Raw genomic sequence first — 18,834 nt, forward strand, 5'->3', positions numbered from 1 at the left:
GGTAAGTTCACACTTCAAGAATGGGAGTGCCGTTTTTTCTGACCACAGCGGATTCAGATGCGATTGCACACACATCTCCCGAAGCCGAGTTGGACTTGAAATCGGCTTCAAAGCACCTCCCGATTTTGCAGGTACTTCAGAGTGAACGCCAAAGTCCGCCGCCATGGCCGCCGGTGAAAGCTGATCCCGAGCGATCCACATCGGGACTAGCGAAGAGTGGCAGGACGATGGCCCCAGCCACCTACACCCGTGACATTGCAAGATACGAAGTGGCGTCGCAGAGGTACGCAGGCAAAATAGTGACAGGAGTTCGCAGAATTTCGAGCGCGGGAGGCGCTCGCGCGACGGTTACGAGATCAACCGCATTTCTTGTCCCGGCCTCCTATTAGTCTTGAGCCATCCTGTCCATTTGGACCGAAACCACTGGCCCACTGGGTCGCAAAATGCTGATGAATTGAAACCAAACATGTCTAGTATTTTATCATTCTTCTAGACGGTTGGAATAAACATTTAGGGGTTGCCCGATCCGGTAACCGACACTTCCACTGAGAGAGGATTCATCGCTATCCGTGTTGATCCCATTTTAATTCTTCAGGTCTCAGCCTCACTGCTGCTTCGTCTTCTTCGTCGGCAACTCAACCAATCATCGATCGCAGATCTCTACAGCCCCATGCGGGCGGAACGCAGAGTGAAATGTTCTTGACCGGCGAGGAAAACTGCGCGGGTACACAACCACAAAAGACTGACTGGTCGGTGCAAAACAGGGCTTGACTGTGGGTTCCTCTTTTCGAGGCATTCACCACGGTGGTACAACGAAAGCGTCAAAAACGAAACCAAGACTGTTCTCACCAGAATAGCATTAATACTACCCTTCGACGATAATAACGTTACTACCCTTCGACAAAGCTATCGTTCCCCATACCTGCAGCGGCACTTCCGCCAATACCTGCCGTTTCGCCCCAGGCTATCTATCGACAATGACCGGCCCAGCCCACGGTCTGCCCCGCACCTCCGGCGCGCGTCATCGCAACCACTTCCCCTTTCATTCCGACGTCGCCATCAAAAGCATCGATATTTCGCTTTCGACTCGCTAGAGTATTTTCAAGACACGATAATGACCACGACCAAGACCAGGGAGATGATTACTGTCACGGACGGGCCTTCATGCTACTTGCAGACCGTGCCTGGCGGGTTGCAGATCAACCGAGACGAGTCGATGGTTGCTTTATACAGCCAGCCGACCTTTTGCCATCCGTATCTTCGTTGGGGGGTGTAAATGGTGTCTCGGGTGAGCCCATGACTCCCACTCCATCGGACAAAGACACTCTGGCACCCGCCGCGATAGGAAACGAAGAGAGGCAGGACTACGTTGTGGTACCACCTCAGCCGTGGCTGAATGGTATTGCCACCAGCCCCGGGGTTGTCAAACAGTTCGTGGCTGTGCCTTATAAGTTGGGCTACTCTGTCGAACATCAGGTGAAATACTCCCCCCGATTACATGGCAGTTTGAAACCATCGCTGACTTCATGCGAAGGTTACCGGCTCGGAAACGGTTAGAGGAATTGAGTTTGAGATCATACCGAGCTTTACCCTATGGAAACCGAGCTTTGCCCTATGGGATGAATCTAGCGTCCATCGCAGAGCGCCTAGGTTGCTCGGAACACCAAGAGAGGCCGGTTTTTAACCAGGATCGGTGATACCCTCCAGCGCAAACTTAAAGACTCCAACGGTTGCCGATTACGGCATCGTTCGAGGGTCGATAATCGATTTGATTTTAACGCTGAGGGGAGGCTATGCGCAATCGCACGAGATGGCAGTCGGAGCTGGCGGTACGATCAAGCAGGGTATCTGGAAAGACCCACATTCTCCCCGACTTTGGAACACAGGGCGCGCCAAGCTCCTCATCGTACAAGTTCTCAACGCCACCGCGTTTGAGGCGATCACCGGCATGCCGACTTCTCCCACGCCCATCGAGTACAAGACGTATGCGAACTTGGAATGCCTTTCTTTGATATCTACAACGAACAGCCCTCCAATGTCGCTGGATCATTCACGAAGGTCCGGACTCTGGCCGAGATAGACGGGCTCGAAGAAACCACGAAACAGCTGCCAGTGACAATGCTCTCAATGGACGACATCCTCAGAGATAGAGCTCCATTTCACCCAAACGGGGAGGGGGGTCACTAGAAGCTAAGTCGAGCTGCAAGGCTGTGTAGTCTTTGTCAATCCCGTTCCCTCATTTCCTACGATCACATCTTTCCTATTTCTTTCCACTAAACTGATTATTTCTACTTTGTTTCTTTGGGATGTAATCAGTGTCTTTTCTGTTACAAAGCTCCTAGGTATATGTGCTCTATCTACAATGAATTTGAATTCGATCGTTCTTACCATTCCAAACAGATTGTTTCGTCTTGCTTATGCGTAGTCACGCGATGTTTCCATAGCTAAAACACCGTCTATCTTTGCGTTTCGTGCACATTAAAGCACGTCTCCAGATTCTAAACCATCATATGTGGGGCTTCCATCGTAGTCGCGTATTTTTCAGTTGATTCAGGCTACAGGTTTTCATATCGAAACAAGCTGGTACTGTGGAAATACTCCCATCGAGCGAGCCGCTCACACAGCGAGGAACTTAAAGGCTTACTATTCCAGGTTCTTACAACAATGGTTGGCAGTCAGTATTCCGGAATCGTTTTCGGAATCGTCTGCCGTCACCAGGGGTCACTCGTAGTCGAGTGGTGACCAGTGCTCCAAATCTCTGGTCAAGTACGATTTCCAATTCCCAACCGACTTTTCTTTCGTAGTAGGGAAAGCGTCAGAGTATCGGACGTCCGGAGATGGCATGGTCCGTGCGGGGTATCCGAGCGCGGGAGACCTACCTTTCGTAGGGATTGATGTTCAGGTACTCTGGTTGGTGAACACTGAAGCTTGTATATAGAGAGCTCGTTTCTCACGATATTGTTGCTGTACCGAATTTATTATCTACTTCTACCTACCTACCTCATTATTCAATGGGGAAAACGCCGATCGGGAGAACTGTACTCGCTTCCAATACTGTTACCACCGGCTACAACTGTAACGTGTGTTGCACCCCCGCCCGACACCCGAGGCAGGACCAGTCCACGCCGATTTGGCCCGTGCCGCGTGTTGTATGCAGTTCTGTCACGTAATAAGGGCGTCCTCAGATAAGCTGTAATGCAACCGACTTTGCTCGTGTTTTCTCTGTTGTTCTCGGGTCTCTCATTCGACATGTGTTTGTACCGTCCTTTTTAACTGTACCGAATGGTTGCGAATCGCTCAGAATCGCCGGTGTAGGTATATCACCTATTGCCTTTGGCCGGGTTTGTTTCAATACCCACATAGTATACCGTAGTTGTCTCTCAGTATTCACGTTATTATTAGAAGTCTACTGTTAATTTACTTCAACCCAGAGATGTAGTAGGTAACTCTACGCTCCCTTCACTCGGGTGTGGTCTCAAAATCTCGAGGCCGGCAATACGGCCGCGGCCACCCGAGCGGCCCATCCTTGAGGGACTACGTCTTCACTGTTCTCTGTTGTTCTATATCCGAGTGGTTCGGGTTGCCTCCAGTAATCGATACGCCCGGTTTTAGTCAATCATCCTTCCCGGAATTCTTTAACACATGATGCATCACGGCCGACGACTTGGTCATCGCCTCTCCTGACGACTCTGTCGCACCCTAAATAGGTAAAAACGCCGTGCCGATCCGGTGGAGTTGCCCTGCCCTTGACGATTCGCCATCAGCCCATCGTGCTATTCAACAGAACTCTCGTCACGATACCCGGTGTGGTTTTCCTTCACTCCTCTTCCTCGCTTCTCATCCTCCACATCATCCTCCGCTATCCGCCTCCATCCTCCGCCGTCCTCCCCCATCATACTCCTCTATTCCCTCGCCCCCGCACCTTCCCCCCCCCCCCAAACAATCTCCCCGATCCAATCATGCAGTCTAATATTTCGCAACATGGCAACACGCCCTCCGGCTGTCCTGGTGGGGATCAACTCGATAGCTCGGCCAGACAGTTCCAATTCTACCAGGCTCCGTACCAGAAGACGTACAGGACGCCGAGGGCCTCGTTTACCCTATTCCCGGACACCATCAACGAGCCGTTAGCACCTCCTGGCTCTTTGGCGATTCCAGTGGCCCCGCCGCTGCCGAGATGTCTGGGTGGGACTGATAGTACGTATTTGTCGTTACTCGTCGCGGCCAAGATCTACATTCTAATGTCTTAGATTTCACATTCATGAAGCGCGGCGTTTGGTACTACACTCACCATCCACATGTACGCGCAATCTGGCCTGAGGTGGAGGATGAGAAGAAGGACGATCGCACCAATGCCGACTCCATCCCCTCGACCAACGGATCCAGCGACAACGACACCATGGCCAAGTCATTCCCACCCGGCCCCTTCTCCCAGCATTTGGCCTGGTGCCTTTCTAACAGCTACCGAAAGCCCAACATCACGGATACACAGAAGCCAGGCCTCCATGGCGCTCTCAACCGCAACCTCGAGAACGGCATGGCCGGCGAGGAGACTCCGGTCGATACTTCCGCCGTCCAAGCAAGGTCCAAGTACCACTTCCACCATGATGTCACAGCTCCTATGGAACAACGCTTCGCATGCGTCTGGGGTGCTCAGGTCGGTCTTCGTCTTCCGCGTCTGGGCCTCCGTGAATTCCAGTTGCCGGTGATTATGGAGGAGGTGTCGGAGACGGTCACGGAGGAGGTGTCGGAGACGGTCGCGGAGGAGGCGGCGGAGCCGGTCACGGAGGAGGAGGCTCAAGAGGAAGCGGGAGGCAGTGGGGAGACTTCGATGTTCAAATTGACAAAGTCTTCGGCTTTTGACTTTAGCTTCCCCCGATGAGTCAATGGTTGGGCCACGGTTCCGCATTCTGATACGCGCATACCTAGCTGACTACATAACTCATCACTCGGCAAGGATATGCTTTTCTGTGACTCCCACGTTTGACTTTCTTGTTCGTTTTCTCGATCCATTAAGCTTTTGATCTTCTTTAAATAAGCTAGCGAGGTGTGCTCCCATTTAGTGTATTTTTGTTTCACCAGCTCTCGACCTGTGTTCCCATGTTCACAGTTCTCACGCAACCGCAACCGCAACACCTGCCATCATCGACCACAACCCGCGTGTTTTATCTGCCCCCACCACCCCCTACCCACGTCGCCTACTCCCTCCTCCTTTAGTGTACTGCTGAAGAGCATTCAACAAGATGGAGCTACCAGCAAGCCCCATACCTTCAGCTCGCGATTCTCATCGGAGTTCACGATCCACGAACTTGAGTTCCACGTTGGAGGAGACTCCTCACCTTGAGAGTCAGACCCGTGATGAAATGGTGACGGATGAAGGAACTGGAATCCCAACAAGTCTATCATACAAAAATAGTGATGACACTCTCTGTGCATTCCCGGCTGTTGCTAAGACCTCTCTTCTCGGCGTTGAGGACGACCGAACGAAGCCCCCGAAGGCAGCTATGGTCCGAACACCTCCTTGGGAAGATCAAATACCGTTCAAGACACAAACTTCCAGCAAGATCCGGCCGTCCAGCGAACATACCGTCGGCATGGCGGTGACTCTGAACCCCCTTGCTCGTTCATCCCGGCGGAAGACTGCACCCCAGACAGGCGATTCAGCCTTCAACGATGCCATTGTGCTCCGTGATGTTACTACTGATTCCTTCTCTGCCAATACTCAGCGCACCTACCCCTCTTCCTTGACCGTCGTGGACTCTCCGAATGCCGAAGCATCGATGCTGTCGCTGGCGCTGTCCGCGATGCCACCCCTCACGCGCTCGCCGTCCCTCTTCCACTCCGACGAATCGTGCCCCCTCCACTCCGACGAATCCATCCATCACCCGCCACCAAGTAGCACTTACTCCTCTTCCCCGGAAGATTCAAACACCGACAGTGATCTCCGCGCTTCAGACAGCAATTCAACTCTCTTCGAGGCCCCGCCCCCCCAGAGTTCCACCTTCTTTCGTCATCCGCTGTTCCTACAGTGGCTCGAGGACCAGCCGGCTCGCAGGGAGGGGGAGAGGCTTTGGGCGGCAAAAGAAGATGATCTACTACAGCCGATGCTGGCTAAACTACGTGCCGTGGGTGGTGGACGGGAACGCGTCGAGGAGTTGGAGCAGCGCAGGAGGGATAGGTACATCGAGGAGCTCCGGGCTGCGGCAGTATTGGAGGTGGGAGAGGAGATTGTGGACTTTGTTCACCGGGGGTCACACCGGCCAGCCGGACGCACTACTCACAGCCGTGGTGAAGATTGTGATGATTACGGTGAAGAGGAACTTCAGACTGAAGAGATGGGTATGGTGAAGCAGAAGGCGAGTGATCACTCGGCTCTTCCCGATGAGCAGAATCCATTTGAGAGTGAAGAAATAGCAGTGATGAACGAGGGCCGTAGCCCGATCGTAGGGGAAGACTGCATTCCGTTGTGGTCTCACATCCAAACTCTGCGTGCTAGTCTCATCGCCGACGAGGAAGCGGAGGAGGTGAAGGCACGACATAAACTGCACCGCAACTTCTGCTTGTTCGAATCGCCAGATCAGCGATTTGGGTCGCCGCCTAGCACGGTTAGGAGCACAGATTCAACTTCTCCTGAAATTAGCCTTGAAGGCTTGGAGTCTGTACCTCGATCGGACCGATTGGACCCGTCTTCGTAAGGCTCACCTTTTCCTTTCTTCTTTTTCGCTCTAACCAACTGCAGTGCTGTCGACCCTGCAAATAGAAGGGGGCTCTACACGCTTGCCAACCGCCGCTTTACGAAGTTGTCGACCCCTTCCTATCCCACTCGGTCCGAACGTCGCCAAAGTATCCTGGGTCAGAGCGCTACCTATCCCACTCAGTCCGAACGTCGTCGGAGTATCTTAAGTCAGAACACCTTCAATCCCCCTCAGCCCGAACGTCGCCGGAGTACCCTAGGTCGGGGTGCTTTCAATCCGAGCCGCAACCTAACCGCACCCCCCGTCTCCTGGTACGACATCTTCGGCGACAGGTGGAGTGCCAACACACCGCCGCCGCCTCGCTACACACCGATGCCATCCACGTCACCGCCGTCCCCCATGGGTGTATCCAGCACTTCACCGCACGATCTCCAGCCTCGCGGCCTGCCGCCGCCTTCAATCCCACCCAACGACATCAACCGCAACCCCCGCAATCCCTTCGCCGACCCAACTCGACCCCTGCGGTACCGCCAGGTCGATCCTGCGGCGGCGGCAGTTCTTCCGACCAATCCCTTCACCGACAGCCGCTACCCGATTCCCGCCCCACCCCCCACCCGCGAAAACAACACCGTCTTCATTCCGCGGGCTCCGCTGATCGACCTGATCCCCGACCGACCCCCGGAGCCGGAACCGGAGCACGCCTCGTCGTCCACGCGTATCCATGGCAAGCTCTCCTCGCTGTTCCGCAAGAGTGCTGGCGATGGCAAGAGTTCCCACCACAGCAAGGAGAATAGCTGTCCGTCGCTCCCTCACCGCCACCGCTCCCACGGCCGCCACGACAGTCAGGACAGGATGGAGACGCTAGAGACGCTAGAGGAGGCGCTGGTCAGGACTGTGAGCTACGATGCGGCCGCGGCACAGAAGGGAAAGAAGTCGCGCAGTGGAACCGCGCTGCTGGATAGGGCGAAGTCGATGAGGAAGCCGTGGAAGAAGGCGAAGTAATCAGGGTTTGTGTTGCAAAACTTCTTGCTTGATGCGCGGTTGTCTTGCATGATGGCCGGATTTCTGGTACCGATCATACCTGTATACCTGCTTCATAACTTCATGACTTCATACCTTGCTGCGGGCGTTTCATTGTTGAGCGGATATCTAAATGTTAGGTGTTTGAATGAATTGAGCGAGTGTCTTTTTCTGTTTCCTGTGGTTCATAGCTCTGCATACATTGTACATACGGATTTGAAATCTTGTCGATGCTGGGTATGTTTGCCGAGTGATTGCTATGAACATTGTAGCGACCTGCTTATTGGGCTTTGGCCATGTTGTTTTAAACCTTGCGACTATTCCAGGCACTTCTCACGAGATCTACCTGGTGCATTTGTTTTAGCCATAGTCGGTGGTGACTCTGAAGAACCGGATCCGTCATAAGTTCTCGATGACGACGATTTGCCACGCCGAGTGATATCACATGATTCGCTGCAGCACATACATACCGCCTATTTACCGGTCGTCGAATACCGGTACCATACATATGCCACGTTCTATCCTCTGTTTGCTCTTTCCTTCATATATATAGAGCAGTAAAAGCCGCGCCGCCGTATGCTCATTGCTCATTGCTCAATTCTCATTCCTCGCCTATTGCCATTGAATGCGTCCACCGTCCACTGCCCGCTGTCCAGTCCAGCTGCAGAGCTCCACGCGCAGGCCGCAGGCCGCATTCTGGCTTATCTGCAAGACTGCGAAGGAAGATTGCTATAGTTATGCCGCAGTTATGCCGCAGTTATGCCGCATGGGACTTAGGTAGGTTGTAACACCTCCACCTCCACTTCTACCTCCGCCTTTACCTCCACCTCCACCTCCACCCGGCTTGGCTCAGCTCAGCCCAGCTCAGCCCAGCCCAGCCGAGGTGAAGCAGCTGCCGAAGACTGAAGACTGAAGTAACAAGTTGAGTTCCCACGCAGTGCGCACAGAATGTGCCGCAAACGATCAGGTCTGCAATGGGGAGTACATCCGCCGTCCGCACTACACAGAGGGAGCGGCATCACTTCGTCATCGACGCATCGAACCATCGGCCGGTGAGCTAGGAACTGGCCAGAAATTGAACAGAAACTGAACAGAAACTTGAAAGACAGTGGATACTGGACCTACTGTACCTACGGTACGGGTCTGGAGTTGGTAGGGGAACAGATCCCTGGGTTCTCGAGGTTCCGTTTCCACCGTTGCAATTGGCAATGTGATACCGGTGCCGAGGGTTAGTAGCGTTGGTATCTTCTGTGTGGTTTCGTTATCACTCGGAGCTTTCACACTAGTCAAACCATCAAACTCGAAACCGGATTTCTTGTTTGACATTATCGCACTGCCCTAGCCGACACTGCAGATAGCCCTTTAAATGACAGGAAGAACACGTGTGAGTGAGTTAGGGTTCCGAGATCCAACCCCAAATAAGCCGTACGATCTACCACAAAACCAGCCGCAGCAAAGCTGCTCCCCTCTTCCTCTTTCTCTTAGATCACACTTCAACACAACACACATCCTACCTAGCATCAATCCACCCACAGCCCTTCGGGGCAATATTTCCTACCCACTTTTCTTTCCCTACCTCACGCCTTTTCAATTCCCTTTTCCTTCCCGTCCTCACTCCCGCGAACAGACTTGGGTCGGCGCGGGAGGAAAGCCCTACGACATTAGGCGTGCCGCTTTCTCCCGTCGCACCGCATTGGGTTGGCCTCGTTTTTTGGGTATGTCTAACCATCCAGTGATATTAACAAGCTCGGGCAGTCGGCTAACATTGAGTGCGGGATATGATAGCACAATATTGCCTGCATGTCCGGCGACCGGACGACGATGAAGAAGGAGAAGACAGCCACGGCGTCCCCCCAGATACCGGGAGGTTAATGGACACAAGAAGATCCAGAGAGAAAACTACCCCGGTAGTCTTGGGGGTGCAACCAGCAGGATCTGGGCTGCACGCTGGCAGGTGATTTCTCACCATCGCTTCCAATTTCACACAGCGCTGTCTTTTCGATCACCTTCGATGGTGGGTATTCTTCAGTTCCAGATGTCGATTTCTCACTGCTAACGATTCACTGCAGGATTCAGGCCTACGGCCGTCCCTACCTGGAGGTGAGGCCAAATTTATCCGCACCGGCAATACCGAAGACAACCAAGACAATCAACTGGATATGATCACGATCAAGTTCTTACATTTGTGGATGGATTCCTTTGGAGCGTACCGCAATAATTATCCCTCCAGCCAGGAGAGCTTCGCACTATTTTTGCGGGTTCAGTTGCGTGGGCGCTGGCAGACTCCCGGACCCCGATCCGGAGGCGCCAATGCCCACGCCGCTGCGCCGATGCCTCGCAGCGACAGCTGCATCCCTCACAATCCAGTGTCACTCCCCACCGATGCTCGCGTCGGTCGGGTCGAAGAACGGAAAGCCGGCCGAAAACTATGATACGATACCGAAACGATGGAATCATTTCCGTCGTCTGTCGCCGCCTGCCACCGATTCATCTGCGGCTGTGCCGCGTTCCGCAGAACGAAGAAGAGACGGTCAGACTGGCGGTTGGAGGTCTCAAGGAATCCACAGGTACCCAGTACGGGGAGGCGGAAAAAGCGGAGAGGGATGAGGGAGAGCGAGACTCCCCCTCGCTGCCAGACACCTTGTCGGTGGGGGGGTGGGTGGGTGGGTGGCCGAGCACATGGCAGCCCACACGATGACCTTTTCTGGTGGGCGGACGATGCTAATGCGCATCCGTACGGTGACCCGGCGGGGGCTGGGAGTGGTTGGATCAGCTGGCAGCAAAGCCGCGGGTCGGCTGCAGCCTTCGCGAGCAGTGATGAGTTTCGCTGGATTGCTTGATTTTTTTGGTTTCTGCTGTGTTTTTTCTGTGATTTGGTTTTGGTTTTGGTTTTGGTTTTGGTTTTGGTTTTGGTTTTGGTTTTGGTTTTGGTTTTGTTTTCTGCTGCGTTTTTGGTTTTGTCTTGCTTTTTGTTTGGCGGTTGCCAGGAATACATGTTGTTGCTGGGTTATTGTATTACTGCTTGGATTACAATGAATGTTTGGCATATAGGTACTTGGGTCTGAGTTAAAAGTCGATTTCTGCGGCCTGTGGCTTACGGATCGAGTGACAGTTGACACTCCATTCGCGGGTTGGACGAACTACCTGCACGATCTCCGTCTCCGTCTCTGCTCTAATTGATTGGCGACTAAATACAAACCGCATACACGAAAACACATCGTAGCTTTATCACTTCCGTACCTAAGTTCTTACCTCATCGAGTCCCAAGTTGAAAATAGCTACACCACCGAGCCTAGGTACCTAGGTAAGTACTTTTCCTCCTCGAGCTAGCTGCACTGCCTTCCGTAATTGTAGGTGTTCCGGCCATTTCCGAGCTGTCCATGTACTGCCATATCTAGTTATGCGGCAGAATGATGATCTCACAACACACTACCTAGTAGACAAGACCGGTGGAATCGCAGTGAGCGAGTGACTCCCTATGCGGGAACGTCGGCAGTTGACTGTTGACTGTTACTGTTGAGACTCGAGAGCGTAGACACTACTACTACTACCACCTACCACCTACCTAGTAGTAACGGGACCCTGCGCATGGAGGGGCCGCGAGGCCGCGACTGGTAAAGAGGAATACCGGTACCTAGTTCTCATTCTCGTTCCTCCTCCATGTTCGTACCACGGATCCGGAAGACAAGAGAAGGTTGAAACATTTTTTTCCGCTGCCTGTTTCGGCGAGCTATATGTGGTTAGCGGGATCGAACAGGAGATAGTAAATAGATACAGGGCCGTCGGGTGCTTGCAGAGATGATAGATCTCGATTGTGACCACTGACCACTGACCAGTGACCGCCGAAGGAAGGAAGGGGGTCGATCTCTCATCCGCCGGAGTCCAGTCTTTTTCACACATAAGTCTGGTATGTATGTAGAAACGTACGCAATTTGTATGTCTTTTGCCCAGGTGGGTTGTCGGCTGGAAGACTCGGCCGCGAGACTCGGCCCCAACCCACGAAAGAACACTCAAACTATCTGAGCCACGAAGTCCCGTACATTGTGTTGTGCATCTGCCACGACTCCTCGCCGCGTTAGTTTGTAGTGTGGGGAGCGGAGGGGTATATAGTAGGTGGGGAGCGGGGGGGATAGTTGGGTTGAGGGTGGGGCCAAAACGGGCAAAAAAGGAATGACCCCGACGCGATTTGAACGCGCAACCTTCAGGTCTGGAATCTGACGCGCTACCATTGCGCCACGGAGTCTTCTGTGTGTGACAGTGGTTCGACAAAAATATGACATCATTTTAGCCTCACGAGTTGCAGCAAGGTACTGCAGGTGGGGCAACGACCTCCGCCGGAGGTGACAGGTTGATCTGGAGCGCGGCCGTATGCATACGCTCGCCGCTTCGTAAACTCGCAGGGGGAATATGGAAAGTCTTTGGGTGGGGTAGACAAATCTACTGAGTTCAATCAGCTCGGCATGGAACCTTAATAGGTATATGAGTTTCTTTCGGAGCCTGAGTGCCATAGACTTCTGGATAGGTACAAGGCGCGCGCCTAAATGCGGTATGTATGTAAGAGAGGAATTCCAGATCTAGACCGTTTCTGTATGTGCACCCAGTGCGCAGACACGCCTCGTGTCGGCGATTTACGGTATTATACTCTCACCCCGGATCGGAGATTCGGCGATAGCCTTTGTGGTGAAGTTCGTTCTAGATCTGTGGGCACTGGGCTAGGGTGCAGGTTTCCGACGGGATAAACCATATGTACCCGATGCGCATGGTACTTTGTACGCGTAGATTGTGATCGTGTTTATACTTTCTCACCCTCGAAACCTTGCGTTCGACGGCTTCAGCGACTGCAGCTTTCACGCTTATGTCAGCCGTTGGGTCGCGTGAGGATCAAAGATAAGATCGAGACCCAGAGATAATACCCGGGCCAAAGACAAGATAAGATAAGACAACCGATTCGTGCGCAGCCTTCCATACAGCCTGAATACGAGTAGAGATCTTCCCGGTAAACTGCAGCCTTACGCTAATCTTCAACAACGCGCACGCGAGAGTCGATGCCTAGATCGTATGCAGGTCCCGCGAGGCAGGTCCCGCGAGGTACCTCGGGATTGTCGTGAATTTGTGGGCTGTTTATACGGCTCTCCATTGTTTGGACTTTGGGCCAAACACGCGTTTCGCGGGAACTGATCGACGGTGAAGATCGCAAATTCCGGCCGTCTTGCGATCGCAACAGGTGGATGATTTCTGAGAGAGAGAGAACATCATATTGACTGTCGAAACGACGTCGCGCGAGTGACAGTTGACACAACACCCATCCCGCTTGCAGCAAGGCCGACTCCCGAGTGGTTCCTGCACCCCACTCGACACCTTGTCGCGGATCCAACAGTTTTTTTTCGCGGCTAACCCATCTACGGTTACGCTCTCGCCATCGGCTTCTCCGCCTTTTCTCCCATCGCCTAGGCCACGATCTTTATCGAGCCCGTTTCCCAGGCCGGCCGTACCGATGCCGAGGTAACTCGACCCCTGCTTCCCATCCCTCTCGCGGAGAAATTCGCCGAGTCCACGCCAGCAGGTGGAGGGGAAGAAAAGGGCGGTTAAACAAGCGTTTTTCAGCCGCGGATGAGGTTGAGGAGGGGAGGGCCAGCTGCAGCTCTAGACGTGCTGTTCGTCTCGTCATCCTGCAGGGAGAGAGCCCAACAAAGCTCAACCGATGCCGTTGGCCACGGTTGGGGCCGAGCGGGGTGTTGGTTCCAGGATATTGCAGTAGCACGGACTCTGGAGATGATCCGTGAGGTGGCGTCGTCTCGTCGCGTCGCCCTCTCGCCGTCTGGTCGTGTCGTCGTCTCGTCCAGGCATCCGTATCGATACTCGTGCACACAAACTCTCGCGAGCTCTCCTCATTGACGAATCTGCTGAAGAATGGCTAAATTCCAGCAGCAACAAAATGCATGCCAGTCAGCCGTGCCGCACCGTCCCTCCCTCAAATCCTGGGAAAAGCGGAGTTTCGAACACGGTGCGGCTTGGCACGCACCCGCGTCTTCGGAGCAGTTTTGTTGGGAGAACTCAGAGTCGCTAACCCAATTGCTGCCCGGCGCTCAACAGAAAAAAAAAGAAAGAAAAAAGAAAAGAAAGAAAAAAAACTCTAAGCGAACAGCTATCGCCCTGTCCAAGACATCGCCGTCAGCTAGGGACCAACCACGACGCTCTTTATACTTTTCTCGCCTTCCCCCCTCCTCTCTGGCCGCCCGGCTTCTCCTGCTCGTCGCTTCCTGCCTCCCCCACACTAGCCCCCAAGCTCTCAACAGTTCGCCGCGTCCAAGAACCCGCCAGTTGCTCATATACAGCCTCAGGCTCCACCAGAATTCATCCAGATCTCCTCATCGTCAGTCTCGTCCACAGCAGCAGAAAAGATGGCCATCACTCTGAGCAGCATCCACCTGGCGCTTCCGGCTTCTCCCTTCACCCCTGAGTTCCACGCCGGACAGCCGTCGCTCGTCGTCCCCCAGCACGTGCCAATCCCGGCAGACATCTACGCTGCCCTCCTCGATGTCCGTGTGCCGCTCACCATTGCCGCTGTCTACGCCGTATCCGCGCACCTGCTGAACCACTGCGCCAACGGCCAACCCTACGCGATCGCAAAGACCCGGCTCTTCAAGGCGTTCGTCGTTGCGCACAACATCTTCCTCGCCGTTTACTCGGCATGGACGTTCGTCGGCATGGTCCGTGGCCTGCACCACGCCCTCGACAAGAGCAGCTTGCCCAATGCCATCGGTAGTCTGTGCAAGATCCGCCAGGAGACCCGCGGCGTGTTGATGATGGGCAACGGAACGTCGACTGGGATCGAGGGCTCGTTTGACGGCGTGCCGATGGAGGGCCTGTGGGAGGGTGCGCTCGCCTGGTACGGCTGGTGGTTCTACCTCAGCAAGTTCTACGAGGTCATCGACACCGCCGTCATCCTCCTCAAGGGCCGCAAGAGCAGCTTGTTGCAGACATACCATCACGCCGGCGCTATGATCTGCATGTGGGCTGGTATCCGGTATGTTCCCCTCCATTTCTCGCGCAGCTATCGTGATCCTGCGCTAACTCTTTCCTCGCAGCTACATGGCACCCCCGATCTGGATCTTCTGCATCTTCAACAGCCTGATCCACGCATTGATGTACACGTACTACACACTGACGGGGCTTCACATCCGGGTGCCGGCGCTGCTGAAGCAGTCGCTCACCACACTGCAGATCACGCAGTTCATCGTCGGCGGCTCCTTCGCCGCGCTGCACCTGTTCGTCAAGCTCGACAAGGAAACCCCCTGCCTCAGCAATTCGGGCGAGATCTTTGCCACCTTCACCAACTGCTTCTACCTCGCCCCTCTCACCTACCTGTTCGTCGCGTTCTTTGTCGAGTCCTACACTAAGAAGGGAAGCAAGGCGCGGGAGGGCGCGAAGAAGTCGCAGTAAACCCCCCCCCCCCCCTGCTTGCATACCCTGCCCCACGACACTACTACACCACGGACGACATTAAAATATCGACGACGACGACGATGCAATGGTTAGAACGATTATTGGAATTGGAGTTTCGCGGAATCTCCTATGTCTCGTCCTTTCCTACACCTTTTCTTACACCTTTTCTTTCACATTTTCTTTCACATTTTCTTTTGGCTTTTTTCGTTTTCTTTTTCAAGGGAGTTGTTGGGCTGGTTTGCTTTTATTTGTTGCATGCGATAAGGATAAGGATGGTCAAGGCGGGGGGGTTGGGTTCTGTATATATACTTTTCGACGAAAGAGGGGGAGAAAGGGAGTGGAAGGATGGGCTGGGCTGTGGGATGTCGGTTGGGAGCGGAGCTGTACATATCTACCTAGACGATGCAGGCGGCGGCGCAGGAAGTGCCTATCTACTCTATGGAAGGGGGTGTAGAATAAAATACATCAAGGTTGCAGACACTCATGGTTTCCGTTGCGATGGGCGGCGGTGGCGGTCTGTCGGCTAGGGCAACATTCGACGTCACTCGTGAATTTGAGATTATCTTTGAAACGGTCAATTGCATGCAACCTGAGTATCTGGATCATGGACAATACACTCCGTCTTCATATCCACAGCCATATCCAGTCCATCTCAACCTCCGTCAAGCGGCCCGATAGGTCGATGAGTCAATGACCCATGTATGTTTTGTACATAGCCTCCCCTCCCCGAGTCCCCTCAGCCCTCGCCCCGATGGGCTATGACCGCCGTGGCCCCGCATCACTCGCGAATCCGGGATTCCGTAAATCCGGGTTATATATCCCGGTTGTATATCCGGATGACAAATCACTAGAGTAGTGTACCAGACCCCGGTATGCAGGATGATATCTCATGTTTTGGGTTACACCCACGTCGAGTGTCGAGTCTGTTGGGGGGGGGGGGGGGGGGGGGGGGTGATGCGACACTCGCAAGTCGCCAGTCGCGATAAGCAACGGGAAATTCCCTCACAACCGACGACCGTCTGTATGACATGAATCCGTCAAGACACCTACGTTCTACCCGGAGAATAGGAAACCTAACTCAAGTCTCGCATTCCCTCTTCACCGTATCATCGGACGCCGACTCCCCGTGCGCGGTATTCTCCTCTGCCAGTGACGGGAAAGTACCGTCAAGTGTTCAGTGTCTTTCAAGTTTCTGGCCAGTTTCTGCCTAGTTTCTGCCTAGTTTCCAGCTCGCCGGCCGATGCGTCGATGCGTCGATGACAAAGCGATCGCTCACCCTCCCTCCTGCGCTCCCTCCTGCGCACGGCGGACGGCGGATGTACGTTCCTTCACAAACCTGATTGGTTAGTTATGGGCCCTTCTGTGCGCACTGCGTGGAAACTCAACTTCAGTCTTCAGTCTTCATTCTTCGGCAGCTGTGAACTAGCTTGGGACGCGCTGGGATAGGACGGGTTGGGCTGGGCTGAGCCGGGTTAAAGTGGAGGTGGAGGTGGAGGTCGAGGTGGAGGTAGAGGTGTTACACAGGTCCCATGCGGCATAACTGCGGCATAACTAATCTTCCTTTGCAGTCTTGCAGTCTTGCAGATAAACCAGGATGCGCCCTGCGGTCCTGCGGGCTGCGGGCCTGCGCGTGGACTCGGGAGTCTGGAGTGGGGTCTGGAGTTGTGCAGATGGACGGCGGACGGCGGACGGCGGACGGCGGACCGTGCCAATGTACGGGCGGGCGATGGCCACTGGGAATGTGGCGTACCTACCTAAGCTGTTGTTACTTTGTGTACTATAGAGCACGTGCGGAGCACACAGAACGTGGCGTATTGTACGAGTAATGGTACATATGATACCTACCTTGTTCGTCCAGCCCGCGAATGGAGTGGAGTGGAGTGTCAACTGTCACTCAGGCCGTAAGCCGCAGGCCGCAGAAAACGACTTTCAGTTCAAGTCTCAGACACTATGGGTGGATCAAAATATTCATTGAAATTCAGGCAGTAATTCAAGCAGTAATACAAAAACTCAGCAGCAACAATTATTCCTAGCAACCGCCAAACAAAAGCAAAAACAAAGCAAAAACACAGCAGAAAACAAAAACACAGCTATCTCGCGGATCGCATCGGGATCCTCGGCAGTGACGACGGCTTCCGCCTGATGGTGATGGTTCTGGACGACTTCGATGCCAGGCTGAGGCTGCTGGTTAGAAGCATGACGAACGGCGACTTGGATGCTATGCTCAGCCTCTTGGTCGGAAGCATGGCGAGCGACTTGGTCGTCAATCGGACGCAGCTTCTACAAGTCAGTACAGCTCACGCAGTCGGGAGTGGATGTTAGAACGAACCTCGAAATTGACAGCAGCATGAGCCACGGGCCGGGGAGCCTCCACATCCGGAAAACGATTTTCTCTGTGGACCCAAATTCCAGACAGGCTAATGCACCAGCGGCGTGGGCATTGGCGAGCTGCCGGAAAACGATTTCCTCTGTGGACCCAAATTCCAGACAGGCTAATGTACCAGCGGCGTGGGCATTGGCAAGCTGCCGGATCGTGATCCGGGAGTCAGCCATCGCCCACGCAACTGAACCCGCACAAATAATGCAAAGTTCTGCTGAGGAGGGAAGGCAGTTTATCCCCTGTAGTGAATAGTTAGCAGTGATCAACCGACAGCTTGAATTGAAGAACACTCACCATTGAAGGTGGTCGAACAGACAGCGCTGTGTGAAATTGGAAGCGATGGTGAGAAAACCACCTTCTACTGTGCAGCCCAGATCCTGCTGGTTGCACCCCCGAGACTACCGGGGCAATTTTCGCTCTTGATCTTCGAGTTGCGTCCATTCCCCTCCCGGTATCCGCAGGGCAGCCTTGACTGCCTTCTCCTTCTTATCCTTCGTCCGCTTGTCGGACACGCACGCAACATTGTGCTATCATATCCCGCACTTAATATGTTAGCCGACTCTTCAAACCCGTTCGTTAACATGGCTGGTTGGTTAGACATACCCGAAAGCCGACGCCGACCCAAGTCTGTGCGTTGGAGAGTCGAGGGGAACGGGGTGGTGTGGCAGCGAATCAACCCAGTTGGTGTGGGCCGGTGTCGTCACCGGCCCAACCACCCCGCCCCCTCGAGGGGGGAGAAAAGCGACGGCCACGTTCTGCAACAACCATCATTTCCGCCGGCCGACTATCTCGATCATGGCCGCCGTGCAGATAAGATCATGGAGCGGTCCTATCTGCCAGAGCTAGTTCCTTGCCAGTTCACCCTGGGCGGGCAAAGCGGAAGGGAAGGGAAGGGAAAGTGAATTAAAAGGCGTGGAGTTGAGAAAGAAAGGTGGGTGGGAAATATTGCCCCGAAGGGCTGTGGGTGGATTGATGTTAGGTGGATGTGTGTTGTGTTGAAGTGTAATGTGAGAGAAAGAGGAAGAGAAGGATGCGGCTTTGCTGCGGCTGGTTTTGTGGTGGATTGTGGGCCGTAGGGTTGGATATCGGAACCCTAACTCACACTTCCGGACATTCAAAAGGTTACCGGCATTGTTGGCTAGGGCAGTGCGATAACGTTGAACAGCAAATCCGGTTTTGGTTTGACTAGTGTGAAAGCCCCGAGTGATATCAATCACACAGAAGATATCAACGCAAGGTAACCCTCGGCACCGGTATCAAACTGCTAATTGCAACGGTAGAAACGGACCCCCG

General features: G+C 54.0%; 6 protein-coding genes and 1 non-coding gene across 7 annotated transcripts; 5 read left to right on the forward strand and 2 right to left on the reverse strand.

Moving 5' to 3' along the window:
• Window positions 1–1,296: 1,296 nt before the first annotated feature.
• BZA05DRAFT_442822 (uncharacterized protein) lies at window positions 1,297–2,731 on the forward strand (the record flags this gene model as incomplete). Its single annotated transcript, XM_051486797.1, has 4 exons — window positions 1,297–1,476; window positions 1,535–1,650; window positions 1,708–1,983; window positions 2,653–2,731. The coding sequence occupies 4 exons, from the start codon at window positions 1,297–1,299 to the stop codon at window positions 2,729–2,731; spliced, it is 651 nt and encodes a 216-aa protein (XP_051341462.1).
• A 1,228-nt stretch (window positions 2,732–3,959) lies between these two features.
• On the forward strand, window positions 3,960–4,882 carry BZA05DRAFT_416754 (uncharacterized protein; the record flags this gene model as incomplete). The annotated part of the gene is made up of 2 exons (XM_051485424.1): window positions 3,960–4,197; window positions 4,251–4,882. 2 exons carry the CDS (start codon window positions 3,960–3,962, stop codon window positions 4,880–4,882), a joined length of 870 nt encoding a protein of 289 aa, XP_051341463.1.
• Window positions 4,883–5,504: 622 nt separating this feature from the next.
• Window positions 5,505–7,697, forward strand: BZA05DRAFT_416755 (uncharacterized protein; the record flags this gene model as incomplete). The annotated part of the gene is made up of 2 exons (XM_051485425.1): window positions 5,505–6,691; window positions 6,740–7,697. The coding sequence occupies 2 exons, from the start codon at window positions 5,505–5,507 to the stop codon at window positions 7,695–7,697; spliced, it is 2,145 nt and encodes a 714-aa protein (XP_051341464.1).
• Window positions 7,698–11,886: 4,189 nt separating this feature from the next.
• On the reverse strand, window positions 11,887–11,958 carry BZA05DRAFT_t106. The gene has a single exon. It is a non-coding gene; the product is annotated as a tRNA-Trp (tRNA).
• Window positions 11,959–13,889: 1,931 nt separating this feature from the next.
• BZA05DRAFT_231900 (ELO family) lies at window positions 13,890–15,263 on the forward strand. Its single transcript, XM_051479828.1, has 2 exons — window positions 13,890–14,742; window positions 14,804–15,263. Exons 1-2 carry the CDS (start codon window positions 14,117–14,119, stop codon window positions 15,156–15,158), a joined length of 981 nt encoding a protein of 326 aa, XP_051341465.1. The 5' UTR covers window positions 13,890–14,116; the 3' UTR covers window positions 15,159–15,263.
• BZA05DRAFT_390704 (uncharacterized protein) lies at window positions 15,157–15,638 on the forward strand. The gene has a single exon (XM_051482913.1). The coding sequence runs from the start codon at window positions 15,247–15,249 to the stop codon at window positions 15,613–15,615; it is 369 nt and encodes a 122-aa protein (XP_051341466.1). The 5' UTR covers window positions 15,157–15,246; the 3' UTR covers window positions 15,616–15,638.
• Window positions 15,639–17,173: 1,535 nt separating this feature from the next.
• BZA05DRAFT_231906 (uncharacterized protein) lies at window positions 17,174–17,857 on the reverse strand. Its single transcript, XM_051479829.1, has 3 exons — window positions 17,836–17,857; window positions 17,491–17,780; window positions 17,174–17,438 (listed from the first exon to the last, which is right to left on the reverse strand). The coding sequence occupies exons 1-3, from the start codon at window positions 17,836–17,838 to the stop codon at window positions 17,252–17,254; spliced, it is 480 nt and encodes a 159-aa protein (XP_051341467.1). The 5' UTR covers window positions 17,839–17,857; the 3' UTR covers window positions 17,174–17,251.
• Between the last annotated feature and the right edge of the window lie 977 nt (window positions 17,858–18,834).

Source organism: Tricharina praecox (assembly GCF_024521635.1).
Source record: "Tricharina praecox strain CBS 144465 chromosome Unknown BZA05scaffold_6, whole genome shotgun sequence".
In the NCBI taxonomy this organism is placed as follows: Eukaryota; Fungi; Ascomycota; class Pezizomycetes; order Pezizales; family Pyronemataceae; genus Tricharina; species Tricharina praecox.